General features: G+C 34.8%; 1 protein-coding gene and 1 long non-coding RNA gene across 4 annotated transcripts; one reads left to right on the top strand and one right to left on the bottom strand.

Annotated features, from left to right (window-relative positions):
• Positions 1-3,231: 3,231 nt before the first annotated feature.
• On the bottom strand, positions 3,232-7,197 carry LOC140184400 (uncharacterized). The gene is made up of 3 exons (XR_011880998.1): positions 6,425-7,197; positions 6,021-6,164; positions 3,232-3,475 (listed from the first exon to the last, which is right to left on the bottom strand). It is a non-coding gene; the product is annotated as an uncharacterized lncRNA (long non-coding RNA).
• Positions 7,198-15,135: 7,938 nt separating this feature from the next.
• Positions 15,136-22,513, top strand: LOC112796351 (calmodulin-binding transcription activator 5). 3 transcript variants are annotated; one of them, XM_072235130.1, is made up of 15 exons: positions 15,136-15,410; positions 15,581-15,777; positions 16,820-16,945; positions 17,316-17,431; positions 17,758-17,846; positions 18,038-18,083; positions 18,301-18,409; positions 18,715-18,831; positions 18,906-18,964; positions 19,542-19,578; positions 19,672-19,928; positions 20,066-20,763; positions 20,941-21,487; positions 21,671-21,979; positions 22,056-22,513. In XM_072235130.1, exons 2-15 carry the CDS (start codon positions 15,702-15,704, stop codon positions 22,116-22,118), a joined length of 2,649 nt encoding a protein of 882 aa, XP_072091231.1. In that variant the 5' UTR covers positions 15,136-15,410; positions 15,581-15,701; the 3' UTR covers positions 22,119-22,513. The 3 variants fall into 3 exon arrangements, with proteins under 3 accessions (XP_072091231.1, XP_072091229.1, XP_072091230.1); XM_072235128.1 differs by having other exon boundaries at positions 19,542-19,928; XM_072235129.1 differs by having other exon boundaries at positions 15,279-15,410; positions 15,958-16,945; positions 19,542-19,928.
• The last annotated feature ends 62 nt before the right edge of the window (positions 22,514-22,575 follow it).

The raw sequence follows: 22,575 nt of genomic DNA, 5'->3' as shown, positions 1-22,575 counted from the left end.
AACTCGTCTCAATTTCAATAAATCAAAACTTGCCTTAATTATCTTTAATAAAACAATTTCTGAAATTAAGGCTATAAATAACTATATGATTTGAGACTTGATCATAAAAAGGCTTTTCAAAGGTTCTGGGCCTTACATTCTACCCACCTTATAAAAATTTTCGTCCTCGAAAATTGGTACAAAATGAAAGAAATCTCATAACAGTTCACCCTTGAACACATTTAAGGAATAAGCAAAAATATCTCAAAATATAAACATATGTATGATTTTCAAATACTTGGATTATCGTATGCATAAGGATACAAAGGTAGGAATGTGATTGCAAGGCAAACTTTACAAGATAGGCTCAATGCACAAGGTCACGTAATCTCAAGGCTTTACAAAAACTTGAGGTGCCAAAATAGGGTGCAAATCAAGATAGGTGTTCGCAAAGTAAAGTGGTAATTAATGTGGTAAAAGGCTGCAAGGCATGTTTGTATTTAAACAGCGGGATAATTCGTTGACGAATCTTGTTCCCACTTCAGAACTTCACTTTCCCAACTCCACCAAACATTTTACAACCTCATAGCCAATCATATGCCTAACACCCACAAACTCGTTTGTAAGGGACAAAACACCCACAACTCGTAACATGGTACACCTACCGTTCCAGTTTCTGTATATACATATCACGTCTTAGAGAACTAACGCATCGCATTACTATGTCTACAAGTCGCACGTGATATCAAAACAATTCTCGAGTCTACTCAAAAGGGTACCAGATTCAGAAAGGAAAGACACATGTCAAGAATAATACTCATAGATTTGGGAAAATGCATCCAATCCAGGTAACAAAGACACTCAACCAATGAAGTTTGCTAGAAATTAATCGATTGACAACTTCAAAGATAACCCTTATATCAAAGAAATCCAACAGGACCAATAAAAAGAAAATTCAACGCAATATTTTAAAACAAATCCAAGTTGAATCGAAGAAGTGTGAGGTCTACAGAAAAGAATATCTCAGACCCAAGACAAAGCTCACAGAACTCAAGAGCACGATTAGAAATACTCCCGAATACATTGTTCATAAAAGAATCGAAAACTTGCGGAAAAATTACTTCGCAATTTAAAAGAAAAGTTAAGTAACAAACATTCTCCAAGAGAATAACAAAAGCAATAACGTGGCTTTGCTGTAATACAATTTTTATGTTGAAACAGATCATGCAGAATTTTAAAAACAAGGTGCACACAAGTTTGGCTAAAGGCTAAATTATCTCCTCAAATATTTTAGAAAAATAATTAGGTGCACAACTTAACCAAAAGCAATCATAAAACTCGGAAGAAGAATCAAATGCTTGTTCAAAAATCTCCAAAGTCCATATTCAAACAAGCGTGTATAAAAATCTTAGCGAAGTCGAAAGAGAAAGTTAAGCTCTATTTAGAAAAGGAAATCCGAGGTAAAAGTTTGCTATAAATTGGTAAAGGAATTAAGTGTTGCATTACAGACAAACCAGTTTCCAATAAACAAGAAAGCTTTCAAAACTTCGTTTAAAATAGTGCATGCCCAATTTAAATCAACTTTGTCAAAGATTGAACAATGGTTTCAATTGTAACCAAGCAACTAAAAAAAATAAGTTCGATTTAGAGCTTCTTCAAAGAGAATTCAATCTACTTTATAAAATTCAAAACAAGACTCCAAAAGTATACTTGAAATCACCATCTCACAATAATATTCAAGATGATTAGAATGTACTTGAAAAGGAGTCAAGTCATACAAGAAAGGATCTTAAATCAAAGTAGTTCAAACAAGATCCACTAGGCATGAGACATCAAACAAGCTTTCAATTGATTCAAAAGAATACAGAAGTCATAGAAAAGACAACTCAACCATTAGTAACTTCTCAAGGATAAATCTTTGACTAAAACTCTGGTAAAGACAATGAGAGGATAAACGATGCACCATTTTGAAACGAATCAAACTAACTCATATAGGAATGAGATTCACAAGAAAATAAAAACCAAGATCAATAGTAACGTTCACAAGGTGTAAAAGGTCAGTTAAAAACAAAGTCAAACATGACGTTCATGGAGATAGAAAGCTATGAGTCCAACATTCTCAAAAGAACAACAATGGCATAAACCATATAGCATGCTAAATCAAACTCAATTCAAAATAAGTTAAGTAAAGCTTATCAAACGAAACTCAACCGGGATAGAAATGAAAAATTCCTTCTTTCCAAAATTTTGAAAAATATCCAAATACATAATCAAATGAAAATGTGTCTTAGAACTATAGTAAAATTATTAGAAAGTCAATTTGTATTTAAAGTAAGTGCAGTTCCATAATACAGTAAAAGCTCACACGAGGTATTAGAAATAGACAATTGTTAAACTATATAAGAAATCTTCAAAGTTGCACCTATAGAAAAGTATATATCTTTTTAACAATTTTCATAAAAATCTCAAAATTGGCTACAATCACTGTTAAATAAGAGGAAAATTGAATCAATAATTTCTCTATTAATGGACTCGGAACCCGGAGTTAAAATGCACAGCGCAGAAGGACAAGTTCAAAGTCATATCAAATGATACATGAATCAAGAAGAACTCAATCAGAGAAAGGTAGATACAACAAGGATTTCAACCAAGCATATGCAATTAAGTTCAAACAGGATTGCATATGAATAGAGGAATAAAGTTGAAAAATCAAGCTACTTTTCAAAAGGATTAGTAACCAAGAACTTCAAGTTAGGATACGAAAGAATAGGTCGACTCGAATAGAATTCAAGACACACAACTGAATAGCCTCGAGAAATAGTTTCCAACGTTCCCAAAACCCGCGATTCGCTTTACTCGAAACTCGTATATCGCCTATGATAACCCATCAGTGCTCTCATGTACATAATTCACTAGTATTAAGCCGGCCAAACTTAATATCAGAAATTATGCAATGCAAGACTAACAGCGTTAATCAATAGACCGTCATGTGCATAAAGCTCTAATTCTCGTCATTTGACAAGACCTAATACATGACAAACGTTCAGAGTATGCAATTGAAGCATAGCCAGTCCAATCCTCAGGCTCTACAGGAAGGACTGCTCTGATACTATAATGTAACACCCTAACTACCAAAGCTCACACTTCCGGCTGCGCAACTCTGATAGCTCGGACATTACAACAACACTTATACTATTTAATACTAAAATATGAGCCTGTTTAAAACTTTAAACCGCAATACCGCTCCAAAAATTACTTTCGTTTGATAACGTACATCCATAGATACCATACAACTTACAAAAGCTCATCAAGAGTACACCATATACATATACATACATATATATAAATAATACTACAAATATTACCCAATACAATTCCTAACCCTCTTACAGAACATCTCAAGATAAAAGTGAGGGTACAATAAATAATAATCTAAAGCAATACAAAGTATCTCAACAACAACTAAATAAACCCTTCGTAACTTCTGCGCCATATCCTGAAAAGGGAAAAATGTAAGGGGTGAGAACATCATCCTCGAAAGGGTTCTCAATAGAGGGTTTTTGGGAATTACTGTAATAGGATACGTGGAGATAACCGCACCAGTGATTAATAACCGTCTTATGCCTCTTTTCAAAAATAACAGTTTACAATAAAAGTAAAGTCGGAAATCTTTTCTGAAAGAGGAACCATTCAATTCTCAAAAACTCAAAAGCCTTTCAAAGCGGTTTATCTATGCTAAAACAAAATAGCCTTTCATATCTTATTCCAAACCAAAAATACAAACCGAAATCAACCATCGGTTTATCTCATTCCAACCACGGCCCTAGGCCCAAACAATCCAACCATCAACCAATCACCACAGTCCAACAGAATCCCAGTAGCAAACACAAATAAGAAGATGTAAGCACAAACAAACAATTATTGCAAGTAGAACAATTAGCAGTTAATCACATAGGCAAACCAAGTACAATATGCACACCCAAACAATGTCACATAAATGCATATGATGCATGCATGTCCCTAGTGGCTGATGATATCATCTGTCGGTTATATAGCCAACCCGACACGTCCTGGTAGCTAACCATGGACAGAAACACCCCTCGCAGAGCAAGTAGGTTTGAGCTACAACCCCATTGCTATTACCCGCTCAACCCAGAGCCAGTGGAATAACCACTAATGTGGCTACTTCCCAGGTGGGTGTTTAAAAGCTCAACCTGGAACGAGTGGAATCACCACTACTACCACTACTACCCAGGCGTCACAGTCTCTGACCTGGAGCAAGTGGGACGAACCACAACCCTTGCTACTACCCAGGTATCTTAAGTATATATTCATTCAGTCCCAGCCATGGATCAACATCCATCTTAGTCATCCAGCTTAAATTCATAATTCATAGTCAGCCATACGGCCCATAACTCATTCGGCAATCAGCCATAAATCAATATCATACACAGCCATTCTGGCTCACGGTTCAATCCAGAACCAGCCAATATTCATAATCGTACAAAGCCATTCCGACCCATAACAAAACAGCACTTCCATCATTCAACATCATCAAATTCACAAAATCGGCATTTAAGCCATAAATTACTTTTCTCAAGCCATTTCACTTTGAAATCAAGTTTCAACTCTTTTCAGCCTTGGCTTTAGAAATCTCGTTTCTCAAATCATCTCAGGCTCATAAGCCACTTTTACTCAAAGTAAGTTCCCCTTTTAAAAACAATGCCACTCTCGGCATCCTCTTTCCACAACTTTTATAACCATGGTAAGTTAAAGATTCATTTTGAAACATTCAAAATCATCCATCTAACAAGGGGATTTAATAACAAAAGTTTCTCGACAGAGTCTCAAGCCTTTAGGGGAGAATAACATAACTCATTCCACCAAATTCATTTAATATCATTAAAACATTCGCTTTTGGAATTGAGTAATAAAATAGGATCTAAGCCAATCCGAGACATGTAATCAATTACTCTTTTCAAAGCCATTTCCTTTACTTAAACAAAACCAGCTTCAATTCCATAATTAAATTTGAAGCGTTTCAAACTGCTAAGAGAATTATTTTTTGTTGTGTTAAACTAGAGTTCAAAGGGTACTCTGAATCTTATTCAAAACGTCAAAATAATGAGGTTCATCAATCAAAATCCAATTCCTTTTAAAATCACAAAAACTCTTCCAATGGACACTCTTTATGTTTAATAGAGAAAAACATAAACCCGTTTTACCTCTTAAAACAACCCTAAGGCAAAATTCTCTCCCGAATAACTTGTACCCAAAAACATACTATTCTTCTTGGAAAACAAGGAGAAATCATGATTCTCCTTTTTCAATAATTCTTTCAAAGCATAGCTTCATCGCTTTCATAATCGTTCTAAGCAAAGATAATAAGAGAAGCCCTAAATTCACAATCCTCCGAGTAAATAGGAAAGGCATTAAACTCAAAATTTCCCAAATAACATTTCAAATAAAGCCTCGGATTTTATAGAAATTTCGGCAGCATCTCCCCTAAAACTTGGACTTTGCCACCCGGTTCGGGTCCCAACTAAACTGTTCCTCAATCCCTTTCAACAGTCCAGAATCCAAAAATCAATTCAAAATCAAGTTAAATCCAACAGTCGCCTCATTGGCATATCTCAAGGAAACCGTTTTAAAATCAAATTAATATCAACTGATTTAACTCATTTCTAAAGCTTTAAAGAAATGGTTCAGTAACAAATCATTTGTCCAAAACCAAGTCAATTAAAGTAAACCAGGCTGAATTCAAAAGTGCATTCGACTTTTCAAATCATCAAAACAATTAACTCAAACCAAATCAATCATCAGCGGATTAAAATCAGATTTCAAATCTTTAAAGAATCAACTTCAAAACATTACATTTCACAAGCCGCACAACAATTCAACCAAATCAACATCCATAATCATTTGAGTCAATCAAATAATACATAAGGCAGATACAATCACCAAATACACAATATCTCACATCAGTATCCATATGTAATAATTCCAATACATAAAACATAGTGTTTGGAAAGCGCCCCTACCTCAAAATGCAAATCCATAACCTAAACGCGTCACAGTGTCCTTTCTGCCTCAACCCGAAATCGACAATCAAAACCCCGGTTCTGTGTGTCTTTCTCAAAAGTAGAAACAACCTCAACGCCACAAGTAAACTCGGATTCTAACTCCTAGAACCATCAACATTACAATTACTTTATTAAACAGAACAGAACACTAACGCATAGCTCTCGAAATAGGGATACTTATTGAAACTAAGAACGGTTGAACCGGACCGCAGTGCCCTCTGAACCGGTTGGGCGGTGTCCCCGGCAGCCGCCTCTAGCGGCTGCGGCGACCCGACTCTGGCAACAGTGACTGAAACCAACATGCCGCAACAATAAAACTCTAGAATCTCACAAGAAACGAAAACCAAATTCGAAATTCTTACCAGCATTGGATCTCGACGGCGGCAGAGGCGTTTTTCGGCGACGGCAGTGGGGGTGTCAAGTGGCAGAAATGGCCAGAAGCTCCGGTGTGGTTCCGGTAGCCACAACCACTTCTCCGGCAGCCATAAACACAGTGGTGCAGCTCCCCTTTCCAACAGCGTCACCTGCGGCGGTGGCCGGTGCAGCAGTGACGTTTTTCTGTGGCAGAGGCTTACCGGCGCACCCCATGAGCAGCGACAAGGTTCCCAACAGCAGCTGGGCTTCACAGTGGCAGAGTAAGCACGACTGGCAACAGCGCGGCTGGAGGTCACGGCGCATACAACGGCGACGCGGATGGACTCCGACGCGGTGGTTTGACCTCAGCTCGGCCTCAGATCCATTCTCTCCTTCGCGCGTCTCCCTTTCTCTCAGCCTGGCTCGGCGACTCGCGGATGGACCGAATGACGGTGGCACGAGGACGGTGGTGCGACGGCGAGACGTGGGTCGACGGCAGGGCGCGGTGGCACGTTCTCTTCTCTCTTCCCTTGTGTGACAGCCCTCAAGGCGTGGCACGACGACGCGGCAAGATGGGACGGCAGCATTGAGCAGGACGGCGGCGCGATGGCGGCGGTGAGACTAGCATGCCGGCGCAAGTCTTCCTCTCCTTCTCCCTTATTTCGCGGCCCCTTCCCCTTACCCCCATTCTTCTTTCTTTTTCGTTCTTTCAAAGAGAAAGGAAGCTTTGTGTGTGTGTGTGTGTGTGTGTGTGTGTGCTGCTGTTAGAAGGGAGGGCTGCAGCAGTTGTGGGGAAACCGGGTCATGGGTCATGGGTTAGGGTTTCAGGGTTAGGGTTTCATTTTCAAAAATTAGGGTTAGGGGCATTTTGGTAATTTCACATAAAATTGGGAATAACATAGTAATTGGAACCCAATGTAAATCCAACACTAATAGTATATGGAAAAATACTATTTGCTCTTCTATTTTTACAAATTACTTTCAATAAAATACCCAAAATCAAATAACTAAAAATAATATAATTAAATCCTTTATTTTCCAAAGTAGCAGTATTAATATTTAAAAATATTAATTATTTAATCCAAATCATATAAAATCCATATTGTTTCATAACTGCCAACTTTATAATTTAAATATAGAAAATAACCCAATAATTATAAAATTGGATAAAGATCATAACTCGTCTCAATTTCAATAAATCAAAACTTGCCTTAATTATCTTTAATAAAACAATTTCTGAAATTAAGGCTATAAATAACTATATGATTTGAGACTTGATCATAAAAAGGCTTTTCAAAGGTTCTGGACCTTACAGGTGGCAAACAATCTGAATTCTTATAGAGACATCTAAACAACCTTCTAGACCTATTCAATTGAGCTCTACACCAATCCTTGCACTTTAATTTGGAGCATGCAACCATATTGAACCTTGCTTGACAACTCTTGCCACTAACCATCTTCCTCTTACTCTTAATGCCACAAAGAGCTCTAAGTTGACCATCCGTCTCCAGTAGCCCATATTCAAGTGGGAAAGTAAGGATTAAGGATAGGAATTTTAGTCACTTGAATGTTGTATTGGATGGTGATGGCTTTGGAAGAGGTCTTGCAAGCTCTACTCCCTTGTGTTCTTCTTTGAATTCTTCCACTTCTTTGCAAGCTTCCTTAATTTCAACCTCTTCCTCTTGGTAACTTTCTTCTAATTCAATCTCTTCTTCATTGCTTACCAAGGGAATGGGAGGTTGTGCATCTTCCTCTTCTTCCATATGTGAGAGTGGAAAGTTCTCTAATTCATTGGAGTATAAACTCCTTTGATTGGTTTGCTCACTTTCTTCCATAGGATTTTGCATTGTATCTCTTGGGAAGGAATTTGCTTACTCCTCTTCCTGTGACTTAATAATTGACTGCACATGCTTCTCTATATTTTTGACACTCGTCTTTATATCATGTAAGAATTCTTTCATGAGAAGCTCAAGATCTGATGGTGTTTGAGATGAATAAGGAGGAGGTGGCTCTTGATATGAATAAGAAGGAGATGATGGTTCTTGATAGGTGTAAAAAAAGGACGGTTCTTAGTATGAATAGGTAGATAGTGGCTCTTGATATGGGTAGAAAGATGATGGTTCTTGATATGGATAGAGAGGTGGTGGTTCTTGGTATGGATATGGAGATGGTGGTTCTTGATAGTTGGAACATGGAGCACTAAAGTTTCTTTGGTTTTGACCTTGCCAACCAAAATTTGGGTAGTTCCCCCATTCATAATGATATGAATTACTACTCGGGTGTGAGTAGTAGCCCATATGATCTCTCTCCATTATTTTTCCTTAGCACAAAACACAAAAAAGGATTAAACACACCATGTGGTAAACAGGAAAGCAAAGAAGAAAGAACAGAATTCTAAGAATTAAAATAAGAAAAATTAAAATAAAACTAATTACGAAACACCAAACTTAATTTCAAAAATTAAGAAATTTTTTTATTTTTTTGTTTTTATTTTTTTATTTTTTGTTTTTTTATTTTTTTATTTTTTTTATTTTTTATTTTTTAAATAATAAAAGAAAAAAGAAAAAGAATTAAAGAAAACGAAACAGGAGAGGGGGGTTGCTAACGCGAAACAAGGAGAAAAAATTTTTCTTTTATTTTTTTTCGAAAAATAATAAAACAATTTTTTTAAATAAAATTAAAATTAAAATGCCTAATCTAAACAATCAAACAACTAATAGTTGTTAATCACAATCAATTTCCGGCAACGGCACCAAAAACTTGGTGCGGTATTTATAACCCACACTTACTAACCGGCAAGTGCACCGGGTCGTACCAAGTAATACCTTACGTGAGTAAGGGTCGATCCCATGAGAATTGATGGATTAAGCAACAATAGTATCTGATAGGATTAGTTAGACAAACAGAAAATAATGTTTGGAAGTTCAAAGAGCATTAAACAATCGTACAGAAACTAAAATAGTAAAATAAATGGCTTGGGAATAAAATAAGGAGAAAACAGTTAAAGTTTCAGAGTTATCTATTTTCTGGATTAACTTTTCTTACTAACTATTTTAATTATGTAGGATTTAATTTATGGCAAACTAAATGTGACTAGACCCTAATTCCTTAGATCTTTCTAGTCTCCTCTAAAATTCATTAACTGCCAATTCCTTGGTCAATTAATTCCAATTAGAAGGTGATAATCAATTTCTAGTTTATATGCCACAAAAACTCTAATTACCCAAGAAATAAAATGATTATATGTTACGTATCCTATTAAATTCAGATAATTAAAATTTAGGAGAAATTATTTTCAAACTGTTGTTCAAGTAGAGAGCTTTTCCAAGTTTTACAAGAACTCAAATAGAAAGAGGGTCATACTTCTGTTCCACCCAAATTCATAAAATAAAGAGCGAAAACAATTCTTAAATATAAATCCAAAACATAAATTAAAATAGAAAGAACAAATGAATCAATCCATACACATAGACAGAGCTCCTAACCTTAACAATGAAGGATTAATTACTCATGGTTCAGAGAAGAAAACTAGGATTCTAATAAAATGTACTGTGTTCCAATCTGATGGCATCAGATCCCTTTTTATAACTAATCCTAATAAATTTAAAATCTAATTATCTAAAATTAAAAACAATATCTTTTCCTAAAAATAAGATTTGAATTTAAATTCAAATTAATTAACAAGTCTTCAGCTGATGGGTGGGGACCACTTGATTTGTCCATTATGTAGCTTCTAATCTGTGTTTTCTGGGCTGGAAACTGGGTCAAAATAGCCCAGAAATCGCCCCCCAGCATTTTTCTGCATTTTTCTGCACGTGGCGCATGTCACGCGTACGCGTCAGTCACGCGTACGCGTCAGTCACGCGTACGTGTCGATGGTCTTTTCTGCAAGTCACGCGGACGCGTCGGTTACGCGGACGCGTCGGTTACGCGGACGCGTTGCTGAGCATATCTTCAATTCACGCGTACGCGTCAGTCACGCGCACGCGTCGCCTTGGAAAGCTCCAATTCACGTGCATGCGTGCGCGTCGCTCCTCGCAGCCATCTCCTTTGATTCTTGTGCTGCAGAAACTCCATCAAATCTAGCTGAATGCTACCTAAAATAAACAGTATTGCACAAAACTCAAAACAGCATCCATAGTGACTAAAATATAATTAATTCTTAATTAAACTCAACAAATTAGATGCAAATTCACTAGAAAAAGATAGAAAATATGCTCATGCCTCAGTCGTAACAGCAAAAGCATCTTTCTTTATCAATGCAAATACACACTCGACCTCCTCAAGGATTTTGGCATGTTAGAATCTAAACCTGCTTCAACTCTTATGTGTTATAACACTCAGATCACCAAAGATTCAGGGAAAAGATTAGAAGACACATCCAAGTACCGACAACTCATTGGACGACTCATCTATCTAATAAATACCAGACCTGACATCTCCTTCGTAGTTGGAAAGCTTAGCCAATACCTCGATTGTCCCACTGATTCTCACTTCAAAGCAAGCATGCACCTTCTCATATATCTCAAGTTATCTCTAGTAGCTGGCCTTTTCTTCAGTTCAAATTTTGATTTTTCACTCTCTGGCTACACGAACTTAGACTGGGCAACATGCTCAGACACATGATGCTCAGTCTTTGACCAATGTTTCTATCTTGGTACCTCCCTTCTTTCATGGAAAAGCAAAAAGCAAGCTATGGTGACTCGCTCATCTTCGGAAGCTGAATACCGGGCCATGGCTTTAGGCACGGTTGAAGGACAGTGGCTCTTGTACTTGCTTAAGGACCTCATAATTGACCATTCCAAGCTATTTACCTTGTACTACGACAATCAATCCACCCTCCACATCGAAGCCAATCCGGTCTTCCATGAATGCACTAAACACATTGAAGTCGATTATCACATCACAAAAGAAAAAGCTCAAGCTGGCATCCTCAAACTCCTACCCATCTCCTCCTCTAATCAAACCACTGATATTTTCACTAAAACTTTGGCTCTTGGACCTTTTAGCGATGCATATTCCAAGCTTGGACTAGTGAACATTCACTCTTCAGCTTGCAGAGAGATGTAAGAGGATGTATTATTGTTGCGTAAGTTAAACATTAGTTTAGTTACAAGTAGTAGTGACTCTTCAGCTAAGCTAGTTATAAAATATAAAGAAGCAAAGAGAAGTTTGTTAGCTTTATGTGTATATAAACCTTTTTTATTCTTCTCTGTAAAGTATGGTTTACTATTATTGAATTATGACTTTCGTTTCCTCTTTCTAATTCTCTCTATAACAGCTATCTCTCTCTTCTCTCTCTCTCTCATCTCTTTTCTCTTGGATCACAACTCCCCAAACTTTTATATTTAGGATAAAATTAAAACAAGTTCTAGATGTTGAGGGTAAGATATATATTTATTTTTAACTAAATTATTTATGATAAAAAAAGTAAAAGAAATTATTTAAGATTGAAAAATGATAAATTTTGTGATAAATTGATCTAGCTAAATTAATTTAATAATAATTAGTTTCTGATTTAATCATAGTTATACACAATTTAAGGTGCAAAAGAGACTATTTAAGAGCTATAGAGGTCATTTAATTGTTTAGTTGATGGAAAAATGGAAAGATTAGAAACGGGAGAGAAAGGAGAAGGAAGTGAGAGGAAAAATTATTATATTTTGTGTTAATGTTAAAATTAGTCTATAAAATATTATGCATAAATTAATTTGATCTATTTATAGTTGTAAGTTTTAATTACACTTCATAATCGTCAAAAAATGACTGCGATTTAGATATGTTGTCGTATAAATTATATATATTATTACACATTAGCATAAGTTTGAGTCTAAATAATTAACTAATTAATGAGTATTACTACATATATAAGTTTTTTTGGCATATAAATCATACAAGTCACTTACATAACGCGCGCGTAAAATTATGTTGTTTCTCTTTGTATCCCGCATTCTTCCTCCTCCTCCTCATTTTTTTTGCGTATTTCATTTTTATCGTGTGTTTTTTTAATTATTGTTGTTATTGCTGCACTTTTTTCTCTCCTAGTCTCCTCCTCTTTCTATTGATTTTGCAACATTATGTATTTATTTTTATTTGATTTTTTTCTCCCAAGAAAAATTATGAGAATATGAAATAAGAAGATGAAGAACAAGAACTAGCAGAAGATGAGGAGGAGAAAGAGGAAGAGTTTTGAATTATGCAGAACTTATCAACACACATACACAAAAAGTTCTTAAACAATACACTCAAATATCTTCGTGTTACAACCAAATATCTTTGTGTTACATCCAAATTTGCTGCAAATATAGAAAAATATTTCTTCTAATGCTGCATTTTTTTCTTCTTCTTTTTTTCCTTATTTCTTTCTTTCTTTTAGTTAAATAAATATAAGTTTATTCTTTTTTAAGTAATTTTGCAGCATTATGTGTTTTTTTCTTCTTTGTTTGATTTTTTTGTTTTTATTCTTATTAAAAGAGTAAAAGAAGAAGAAACTTGAGAAGGTAAATTAAAAAGGAAAAGATGAATAAAAAAAGAAGATGGTGATGATGATGAAAAAAAGAAGAAGCAGCAGAAGATGAGGAGGAGGAAGAGGAAGAGTTTTGAATTATGCAGAACTTATCAACACACATATACCGAAAATTCTTAAACAATACACTCAAATATTTTTGTGTTACACCCAGATATCTTTGTGTTACACCCAAATTTGATGCAAATACAGAAAAATATTTTCTCTAATGCTGCATTTTTTCTTCTTCTTTTTTCCCTTATTTCTTTCTTTCTTTTAGGTGAATGAATGTAAGTTCATCATCTTGCAAGTAATTTTGCAGCATTATGTGTTTCTTCTTCTTCTTTGTTTGATTTTTTGTTTTTATTTTTGTTAAAATAGTAAAACAAGAAGAAACTTGAGAAGATAAAACAAGAAAAAAAAGAATATGATGATGATGATGATGAAAAAGAAGAAGAAGTAGCAGAAGATGAGGAGGGGAGAAGAAGAGTTTTGAATTATGCAGAACTTATCAGCTACATAGACCGAAAATTCTTAAATAATACACTCAAATATCTTCGCGTTACACCCAAATTTGCTGTAAATACAGAAAAATATTTTCTTCAATACAGAACTTTTATATTACATTCAATTTAAACTATCAACAATGAAATATTATTCATCTACAAAATTATAACAAGATAACTAATGATGGAGGAGAAGGAGGAAAAGGAAAGAGAAGAAGAAATTCTAATGGAAAAAGAAGGAAGAAGAGGAGAATGATGAGGATGTGGTGTTGGTGACGACGATAACGAAAGAGAAGAAGAAGAAGGTGCAGTAACGACACGAAGAAAAACGTGCACGTGTGAATATAAATAACTAATTGTGTAGACTTGTATAAAAAAATAACTTATATGTGGAGGATAATTGTTAATTAATTAATTAATTATACACTAAAATTTAAAAAAGTGGTTAGATATGTAACTTGGTGACTACCGACTTAATTTTGATAAAAACAGCAAATTTATTTTTTTATATACATCCAATTCTTTACTTTTCTTATAAATTCGATGAATAAAAAATATATAAAAAAAAATCAAAAGTACCCTTGAATTCTCAAATATATATTGAGTCAACGATAAACCATTTAAAACCCGTTGATGTTGAACGAGAACCACATTTTTATTAACGCTATGAAGTAATGATGCTGTTCATCGGACCTCGGTGATGTAATGGCTTTCTATTTTGAGCAAATATGCGTTTTTAAGATATATATTAAAATTATTATTATTAAATTATTTTATTTTTTTAATAAATTCATATTAAATATATCAAAAAAATATAATATTATATTTTCCATAAAACCTTTTTTAATTATCATTTTTAATATGTATTCTGACGACAAACTTTAGGTAAACTTTTTATTTATTGTAGTCTTTTTATGTAGAATGCACTCTCTAGCAACTTGTTTTTGTTTAAAAAATGTATTTAAATTAATTTAAAAAATTAATTTATACTTAAGAGTGCTAATAATTTTTATTAAAATTGATCTTATTGAATCATATTAAAAATATTAATTTTATAACCAATTAATAATTTTTATTTTTCTTTGTTATTAGATAGTTAAATATTATATATAGATCGAATAAATTATTTTACAATATAAGAACAAAAGCATCAATATTTTTTTTCTGTTTATTTTTTTTCTCTCGTCCAAATACAACAATTTTTTTATTCAACTATATATTTTAACACCTTCTCAAAAATTAACGAATTATAGCTTAAATAATATAGTATTTTTGTACTTATTTAAAAATTACGAGTTCGTTAGTAAAAAAAAAAAAACCACCTCAAAAAGGAAGAAAGTGAGCAAAGTAAACCCTAAATTCTATCATGAATGTATTATTTATGTGACATCAGTGTCAATCTACTTTATTTAATGGGTGTGTCCTACTATAATCTTTATTTATTAGCTTGTTGATTCTAAATTTATCAATTATAAGAGTATAATAGTCTCTAAATTTATTAACAAAATTGAAAAATAAAAAGATTTAATTGATCATCAATTCATCATATAGAGGAATACAAGATTTTCATCTTCGAATATATGAAAGAATTCTTTTATAAAGCTACAGGCACATCTCTACCCACCAATGCCATGGCACCATGTGACCATGATGAAGAAGTACGTCTTCGAGAATTCATTATTATTAATATCTTTAAAGATTTTTTCACATATTAAATAAAATGAAAGTTTCGACTTTCGAACCAATGGAAAACCTTTATATTATTATTATTATTCCAGGACCCAAAGAAAAACCTTGCAGAAAATAGATGGCTTTCAATTTTTTATTTTTTTGTTTTTAGGAAATGATAAATATAATATTAAATAATAATAATTAGTTATGATAGTAGTTGATAACAAAAGAGAACAGTGTGTCATTGTTTCAGCTGAGACTATTCTTTCTCTTTTCTTGGAATCCCAACTACAGGCCCTTCTCCACTGTCGGGTAAATTTCTCAACTTTTTCGCTTTTTCTCACTGCCCTTTTGATTTTCCACTTTTCTTTTTTTTTTTCTCATTTTTCTTCCTTTATAGATAATATCTTATATTATTAGTTCACTACTTTTGAGTTATTGTTGTCTGAGCTTCTGTTCTTCTTCTGTTGCTTGTTTCTAAGGTTGTAAGGTATGCAATTGTTGAGTTTTTTCTTGTGCTGAGAAGAAGAATAAGAAGAAAGGTGTTGTCAAAAGTGGAGAATTTCTCATAGGTTTGAATTCTTCAGCTCTTCTTCATGTTCAATGATGATGGCGCAGCAACCAAGCTTAACGGGTCAACTTGTGGGTTCAGAGATACATGGCTTCCACACATTGCAAGGTACTTGCTTCAATGCATTCTTCTTCACTCTATCACTCTTTTTTGGACTTGGATTATGCATATGACTTGGTTGACTTGACCCTCAAAACCTTCCTCAAGTTTCAATTTTGAAAATTCCCCCCTTTTGGTTGAAGTTTGAGCTGACTTTGGTTTCTGAAAGTGGAAGTTTGTGATTTTCAGTGCAACCTAGGAGTGGAGGCAAAAGGGGGATAAAGGAAGTGTGAAATTGTGTATTGTGGAGTGTGGACTCTTCACTCTTATGGTGTTTTTGAAAGCAACAACGGAATATGGTTTAGGAAGTACTGGTGGTTGTTTATACCTATTGGAGTTCAAAATCTTTTACTATGTCAGTAGTAATCATTGATGTTTTGACAAATTATTAAGGGGACTCTGGCAACTTCCCAAAGATTTTCTGTTGTTTCTGCTATTAAGGGCACTCTTTCAATGTTTTACACTGATGCTATAGTATTCTTTTACCCTAAAATAACAAAGCATTGTCTATGTGGGGTTAGTTTCATGAATCGAAAGACGTGATAGTGTTCTATAGTGAACTATGTCAATTCCACTAAAATAAAGTTTTGTGAATTCCATGTACTTTCTTCCATATGGGGGAAATTTTTGTGGTATTCTTAAGTCAAAAATGTCTAGATTGAGCGACTGTTACTTGTTAGTTTCTCATTTGGCGATGAGCCGAATATGTCAACTTCATGATTTCCACAAGGTGTTCATACAGCATATTGGAACCTCGATTAAATTCTCATTGTGTGTTACCAACAGATGTCAAACTCGCATACTGCTATAGTTTTGTTAGGCTATACCATATTGGAAGGTAACTAATGAAAGGAAATGGTATGAAGGCTTAGCTCTGATGTTTGTTTCAATGCAGTTACGTGTATGAACTTGTATATCGTAAGATGGGATTGAAAGGAAGCTGAGCAACTGACTAACTGACAACACATATATTCATTGTGTATGATTTCTCTTGATTGTGTGCCAGCGGTCAACCTATTAATCATTTCTCTTGATTTGTTTTTCTCAATAGACCTGGATGTTGAAAACACCATGGAGGAAGCAAAGAGCAGATGGCTTCGTCCCAATGAGATTCATGCTATACTCTCAAATTCCAAATATTTCACTATCCATGTCAAGCCAGTGAATAAGCCCAAAAGTAATCATATATTATATCTATCGGCATCAGTTTTCTGTTTGTAAATAGATTTTAATATACCACGTCGTTATTTGCAGCTTATTTGTAATTTTCGTAGACTTCTAGGCCCTTCATTCCTGTTGAAGCAATTCGTAGTGAATAGAAAAGATGTTTAATGTATTGACACATTTATGCATCTTCTAGTGTATTTGTCATGTTCATAAAGTCTCCCTAGAGTTGATTTCTGGTATTTCTCTCTTTCAAAATAAGGATATTTTACTTAGTTGTTTTACATTTAGGTAACAAGTTTTAACTACATTAGACATTGTATATGATTTTGAATAGGATGCAAACCACTAGTGATAATGTTTCTTGTTGTGCTGATAAACAGGTGGTCGTATTATATTATTTGACCGCAAAATGCTTAGGAACTTTCGAAAAGATGGGTACAACTGGAAGAAGAAAAATGATGGGAAAACAGTTAAAGAAGCACATGAGCACTTAAAAGTGAGAATTCTCATTTTCATGAATATTCATTTGTTGTGCTTTCTTCCGTGAATGATATTTTCTTGATGGAAATTTTGATATTTACTTGGTTCAGATATCTCTTATCATCTTGTGTTTGATTTAGGAGTAGCAATTAACTAATAAAGTAGTGTTTGACTATATAATACATTCTTTTTTGCATTCTAAATCTTCAGTTTGTGCAAACTTTACTTCTTTTTTGTTACACTTGAATTCTGATGCTAGATATACTCAGTAATGAATGATGCACATATTATCTGATCTTTTACATTCTTTTTGGTCATTCTGTTTAACGTTGTATCTTTCAGGTTGGTAACGAAGAAAGGATACACGTATATTATGCACATGGCCAAGATAACCCAGGACTTGTTCGTAGATGTTATTGGTTGCTTGATAAGTATGTATATCTATGTTTAGCTTTATCACTTAAGCCCCCAAATCCAATATGTCATGCATGCCTATATTCTGAACTGTGAATCAATATGCAAAGGAATTGGTGGTTATGTATTTTCTTGCATATTATTTTTCAATTAAACTTGAATAGAAGCACATAGAGTTGTCTTACAATTATATTTATTTTCATTTCAGGAGGCTGGAGCACATAGTCCTTGTTCATTACCGTGAAACACAAGAGGTTGTGTAAATCATTTTCCTTCTTGATTTGTCCTCTTTCTGAATCTATTTTTCTGTAAAAGTTTAACTAAAAAAGGATGCTTTTAAAAGAAGAGTCTTATTCAAACGCATCCTATGTTTATAAGAGAAAGAGAAAGTCTCACACACTAATGCTTAATGTGTCACATGCTATACCCCTTGATCTGGTTAATGAATATAATTAACATTTTATCATACAGTCACAAGTTTCTCCTGTCACACCTGTAAATTCTCATTCTAGTTCAGCCTCTGACCAACCATGGTTATCAGAAGAATTAGACTCAGGGACCAACACTGCTTATGCCAGTGGTAAGAAATACAATTCATACTCTTCAGGTTATCAATATGAACAACTTTTATTACATTTCTTTGAAGCCGGAGACCTTTTAAATGCAGATGTTAAGGGTTTTTAGTGGAAAAATATAGAAGGAAATTTATTGGAAGAGCACATGCAATGCACATATGTCTTTAGTCATCAAACATTTTTATTCCTCCCACTACCACCATTTGTGTTACTTTTAGTTTATGCTGCTATGTACCAGTGCTGCCATCTTGGTTTATGTAGTTTTTCTTCCCTTGACTAGGTATTATGTTTTCATTCCTTTTATAAACAGGATTTAATGACAATTTGACGGTTGAGAGTCATGAAATGAAGCTTCATGAGCTTAATACACTTGAATGGGATGACCTCGTGCTTTCAAACGACAACACCTCTACAATAGCCACTAGTGGTAATTGTTTGTGCTCTATTACTTGTTCGGAAAAAATCTTGTGACTCTATTACATCAAATTTATCTTTTTGCAGGAAATGTTCAATCCTTTAATCAACAAAACCAAAGTTTTCTGAAAGGGAGCTCTGGCAATGTAAGATGATATATTTTCTTTTAAAAAAGGAAGTGAATCACCATTAACAAAAGGATGAAATATGCTCTTAAAATAAAAGGAACGAACAAAATGAAATATTCAAGAATGCAGCAAAAAAGCTGCACAAAAACTACAAGAATCTGGGCTATTATTACTGCTTTTAAATTCATCTTTCGTATCAGTCATCCTCTTCATAGAATCTTTGTAAAAGGAAGGGCTTTATTGAATTTGATTGACATAATTTCGTAGATGCTTGGGCCTTTTGCATGTATAATGTCTCACTGCTGAATTTTATCTATTAGTATCAGTGAGTTCAAAATTGGTTTTCCTTCATAATTTTTGAAATTATCAACAATGACGAAGGCATGGTTGTTTGGTGTTCTTCCCTCCCCTCCCCCCCAACTGTGCACGCAGGCCCTTGTTTATGTTGGACTAAGTATTACAACTATTTTATGGAGGCTGGAGAACCTGGTTTCATATATTATATATTTGTAAATAGATAGTAAAAGTACATAACTTTTTTGTTGGTATAGATTAAATTGTGTTGCTCATTTATTTCCTCTTGTTTTTCTACCAGGTAGCAAGCAATTTGGTTCCAGAAATTCATTCTTTCAGTAAGTTAGCTCAGCCAATTGTTGAGAGCAATAGTGTTCCTTACAGTATTCCAGATAGTGTTGATTTTCAGAGGACTTCTCCTATCTCTTTAGCTGGTGTTGATTCCTCGAACACTTTGGTAAATCCAAGCTTGCAAAGTCAGGACAGCTTTGGAATGTGGATAAACAATATGATATCTGATTCGCCACCTTGTTCTGTTGAGTCAGCTCTTGAATCCTCAATTTCTTCGTCGGTTCAGGGGCAATATTCATCACTGGTGGCTGGTAATCAGCTATCTTCTCTGCCTGAACAAGTATTTACTATCACTGATGTGTCCCCGACATGGGCTTCTTCCACCGAGAAAACTAAGGTTTGCCTCTGCTATATAATATTTGCTTGCGAAATCTGGGTCTCCGTGAGGAGTATTGTTAAAAATGGCATTTTCAATGTGTTATCATGTGTAGCACAGTTATGACTAAACTCTCTGAGTCCCTTTGCTTTTTGCAGATCCTTGTAACTGGTTTATTTCATAATGACTATCAACACCTTGCAAAGTCCAATCTATATTGTGTCTGCAGTGATGCAAGTATTCCTGTAGAAACTGTTCAGCTTGGAGTCTACCGATGCTGGGTATCACCGCATTCTCCTGGATTTGTGAATCTCTACTTGAGCTTTGATGGCCGTAAACCAATTAGTCAAGTTGTTAACTTTGAGTATCGGACACCACTATTGCACAATCCTACTGCTTTTATGGAACAGAAATACGACTGGGAAGAATTTCGACTTCAAATTAGGCTTACTAATTTGCTTTTTGATACAAAAAAGAGCCTTGATATTTTCTCTAGTAAAGTGTCACCCAAGTCGCTGAAAGAGGCTAGGAAATTTGCCTTTAAAACATCTTTTATTTCTAAAAGCTGGCAATACCTGATGAAATCAACTGAGGAAAATACAATTCCATTTCCACAAGCAAAAGATGACTTGTTTCAAATTGCTTTGAAAAACAGATTAAAGGAATGGCTTTTGGAACGAATCAGCTTAGGTGTTAAGACTACTGAACATGATAAACAAGGGCAAGGAGTAATTCATTTGTGTGCAATTCTGGGATATACTTGGGCTGTTTCTTTATTTTCATGGTCCGGCTTGTCTCTTGATTTCCGTGACAAATTTGGATGGACAGCTCTACACTGGGCAGCATATTATGGAAGGTTTGATACACAAACCCTACTTGATTTAAGTATCAGCTCATCTGTGAGTCGGCAACTGCATTTTACCTAAATGGCTTCATTGTTTTCGTTTTCAATTATTTTGTTATAATCTATTGATGAATGATGAAAGTCAATGAACTTTTCATTGTTTATTCCATTTTGTAATTGTGTCTGCAGGGAGAAAATGGTTGGAACTCTTTTGTCTTTTGGGGCAAAGCCAAATTTGGTCACAGATCCAACTCCCCAAAATCCTGGTGGATGTACTGCTGCTGATCTTGCTTATATTAAGGGCTATGATGGGTTAGCGGCTTATCTTTCAGAAAAGTCTCTGGTCGAGCAAGTCAATGACATGAACCTAGCCGGAAATATCAGTGGCCCACTGGAAACCACCACAGTGGATATAGGAAACACTGAGAACCTTACCGAGGACCAACTCTATCTCAAGGAGACACTGGCATCTTACCGCACTGCAGCTGAGGCAGCAGCACGGATACAATCTGCATTTAGGGAGCACTCTCTAAAATTGCGATCTATGAAAATTGAATCTTTAAGTCCAGAGGATCAAGAACGCCAAATAGTGGCAGCAATGAAGATCCAGCATGCTTTCCGCAACTATGAGACAAGGAAAACGATGGCAGCCGCTGCTCGAATCCAATATAGATACCGTACATTTAAGTTGAGAAGAGAATTTCTCCACATGAAACGCCAGGTTATTAGAATTCAGGTATGAGCTGCTCTTCCTCCATGAAAATTGATTGTTTATTAACATGACTTGTTCAACAAGTCATGAGGGTATTCTCATCCAAGGACTTGAGCACATTTGACCGGTTGATTATTTTCCTTCTACGTTGCGTCTTATTATAGTTTACACTGAGGAGGAAGATTAATTGCATGTATTCCAATGCAGGCTGCTTTCAGGGGATTTCAAGCCAGGAAGCAATATCGCAAAATTATTTGGTCTGTTGGAGTGCTTGAGAAAGTAATCCTGCGTTGGCGTTTGAAGAGAAAAGGTTTCCGTGGTCTCCAGGTCAATCCTGACCAAGAAATGAAAGATGAGACACAGGGAAGCGACATAGAGGAGGACTTCTTTAGGACTAGTAGGAAACAAGCTGAAGAACGTGTTGAGAGGTCTGTCGTGCGTGTACAAGCCATGTTCCGTTCTAAGAAGGCACAAGAAGAGTACAGAAGGATGAAGCTGGCACATAATCAAGCACAGGTGACTTATATGTGCGAATTTTGTTGATATGATTTGATTTCACTTGTTTACTGAATTTTAGATTTGCTTTGTGCAGCTGGAGCTTGAATTTGAAGAACTACTGATTTGTGGAGATGACATGATAACGGAGAAGCAGTAAACTTGTTAAAAGAGTTATGTAACAAACTAGTGATAGGTTGGTGCTATTTTGTATAGCTTGTATGTATATCTTGTAAATTTATCAGTGTAGATTTTAATTCATGAACCTTTCAAACGCTTTGATGTATATTCAATGGATCATGTATGAAGCTTTCATGTGCAGTGTAATTTAACTCTATGGTGGGTGCTTCTGATGAAGATGTTTCTTAAGGAGCACCCCTTCTAGAGTTGAATAGATATCATTATTCTAAGAGCCGAATACCTGCATGATCTTACATGGCTCCTAAACCTATCCCTTCTGTCCAATTGTAGCATTAATATTTCTTACAACAATTAGAACAATTGATGGAAATTATGGTGATGATTGAATAAAATATGGTGGTTGGGTGTGCATCATATACTTTTTTGACAATTAATTTCTGATAAGATTTCGGCCAGCTACCAATTTGTTTCAATAG

The sequence above is a fragment of the Arachis hypogaea genome, chromosome 4 (genome assembly GCF_003086295.3).
Source record: "Arachis hypogaea cultivar Tifrunner chromosome 4, arahy.Tifrunner.gnm2.J5K5, whole genome shotgun sequence".
Lineage (NCBI taxonomy): Eukaryota > Viridiplantae > Streptophyta > Magnoliopsida > Fabales > Fabaceae > Arachis > Arachis hypogaea.
This window is presented reverse-complemented; position numbering and strand designations above follow the sequence as displayed.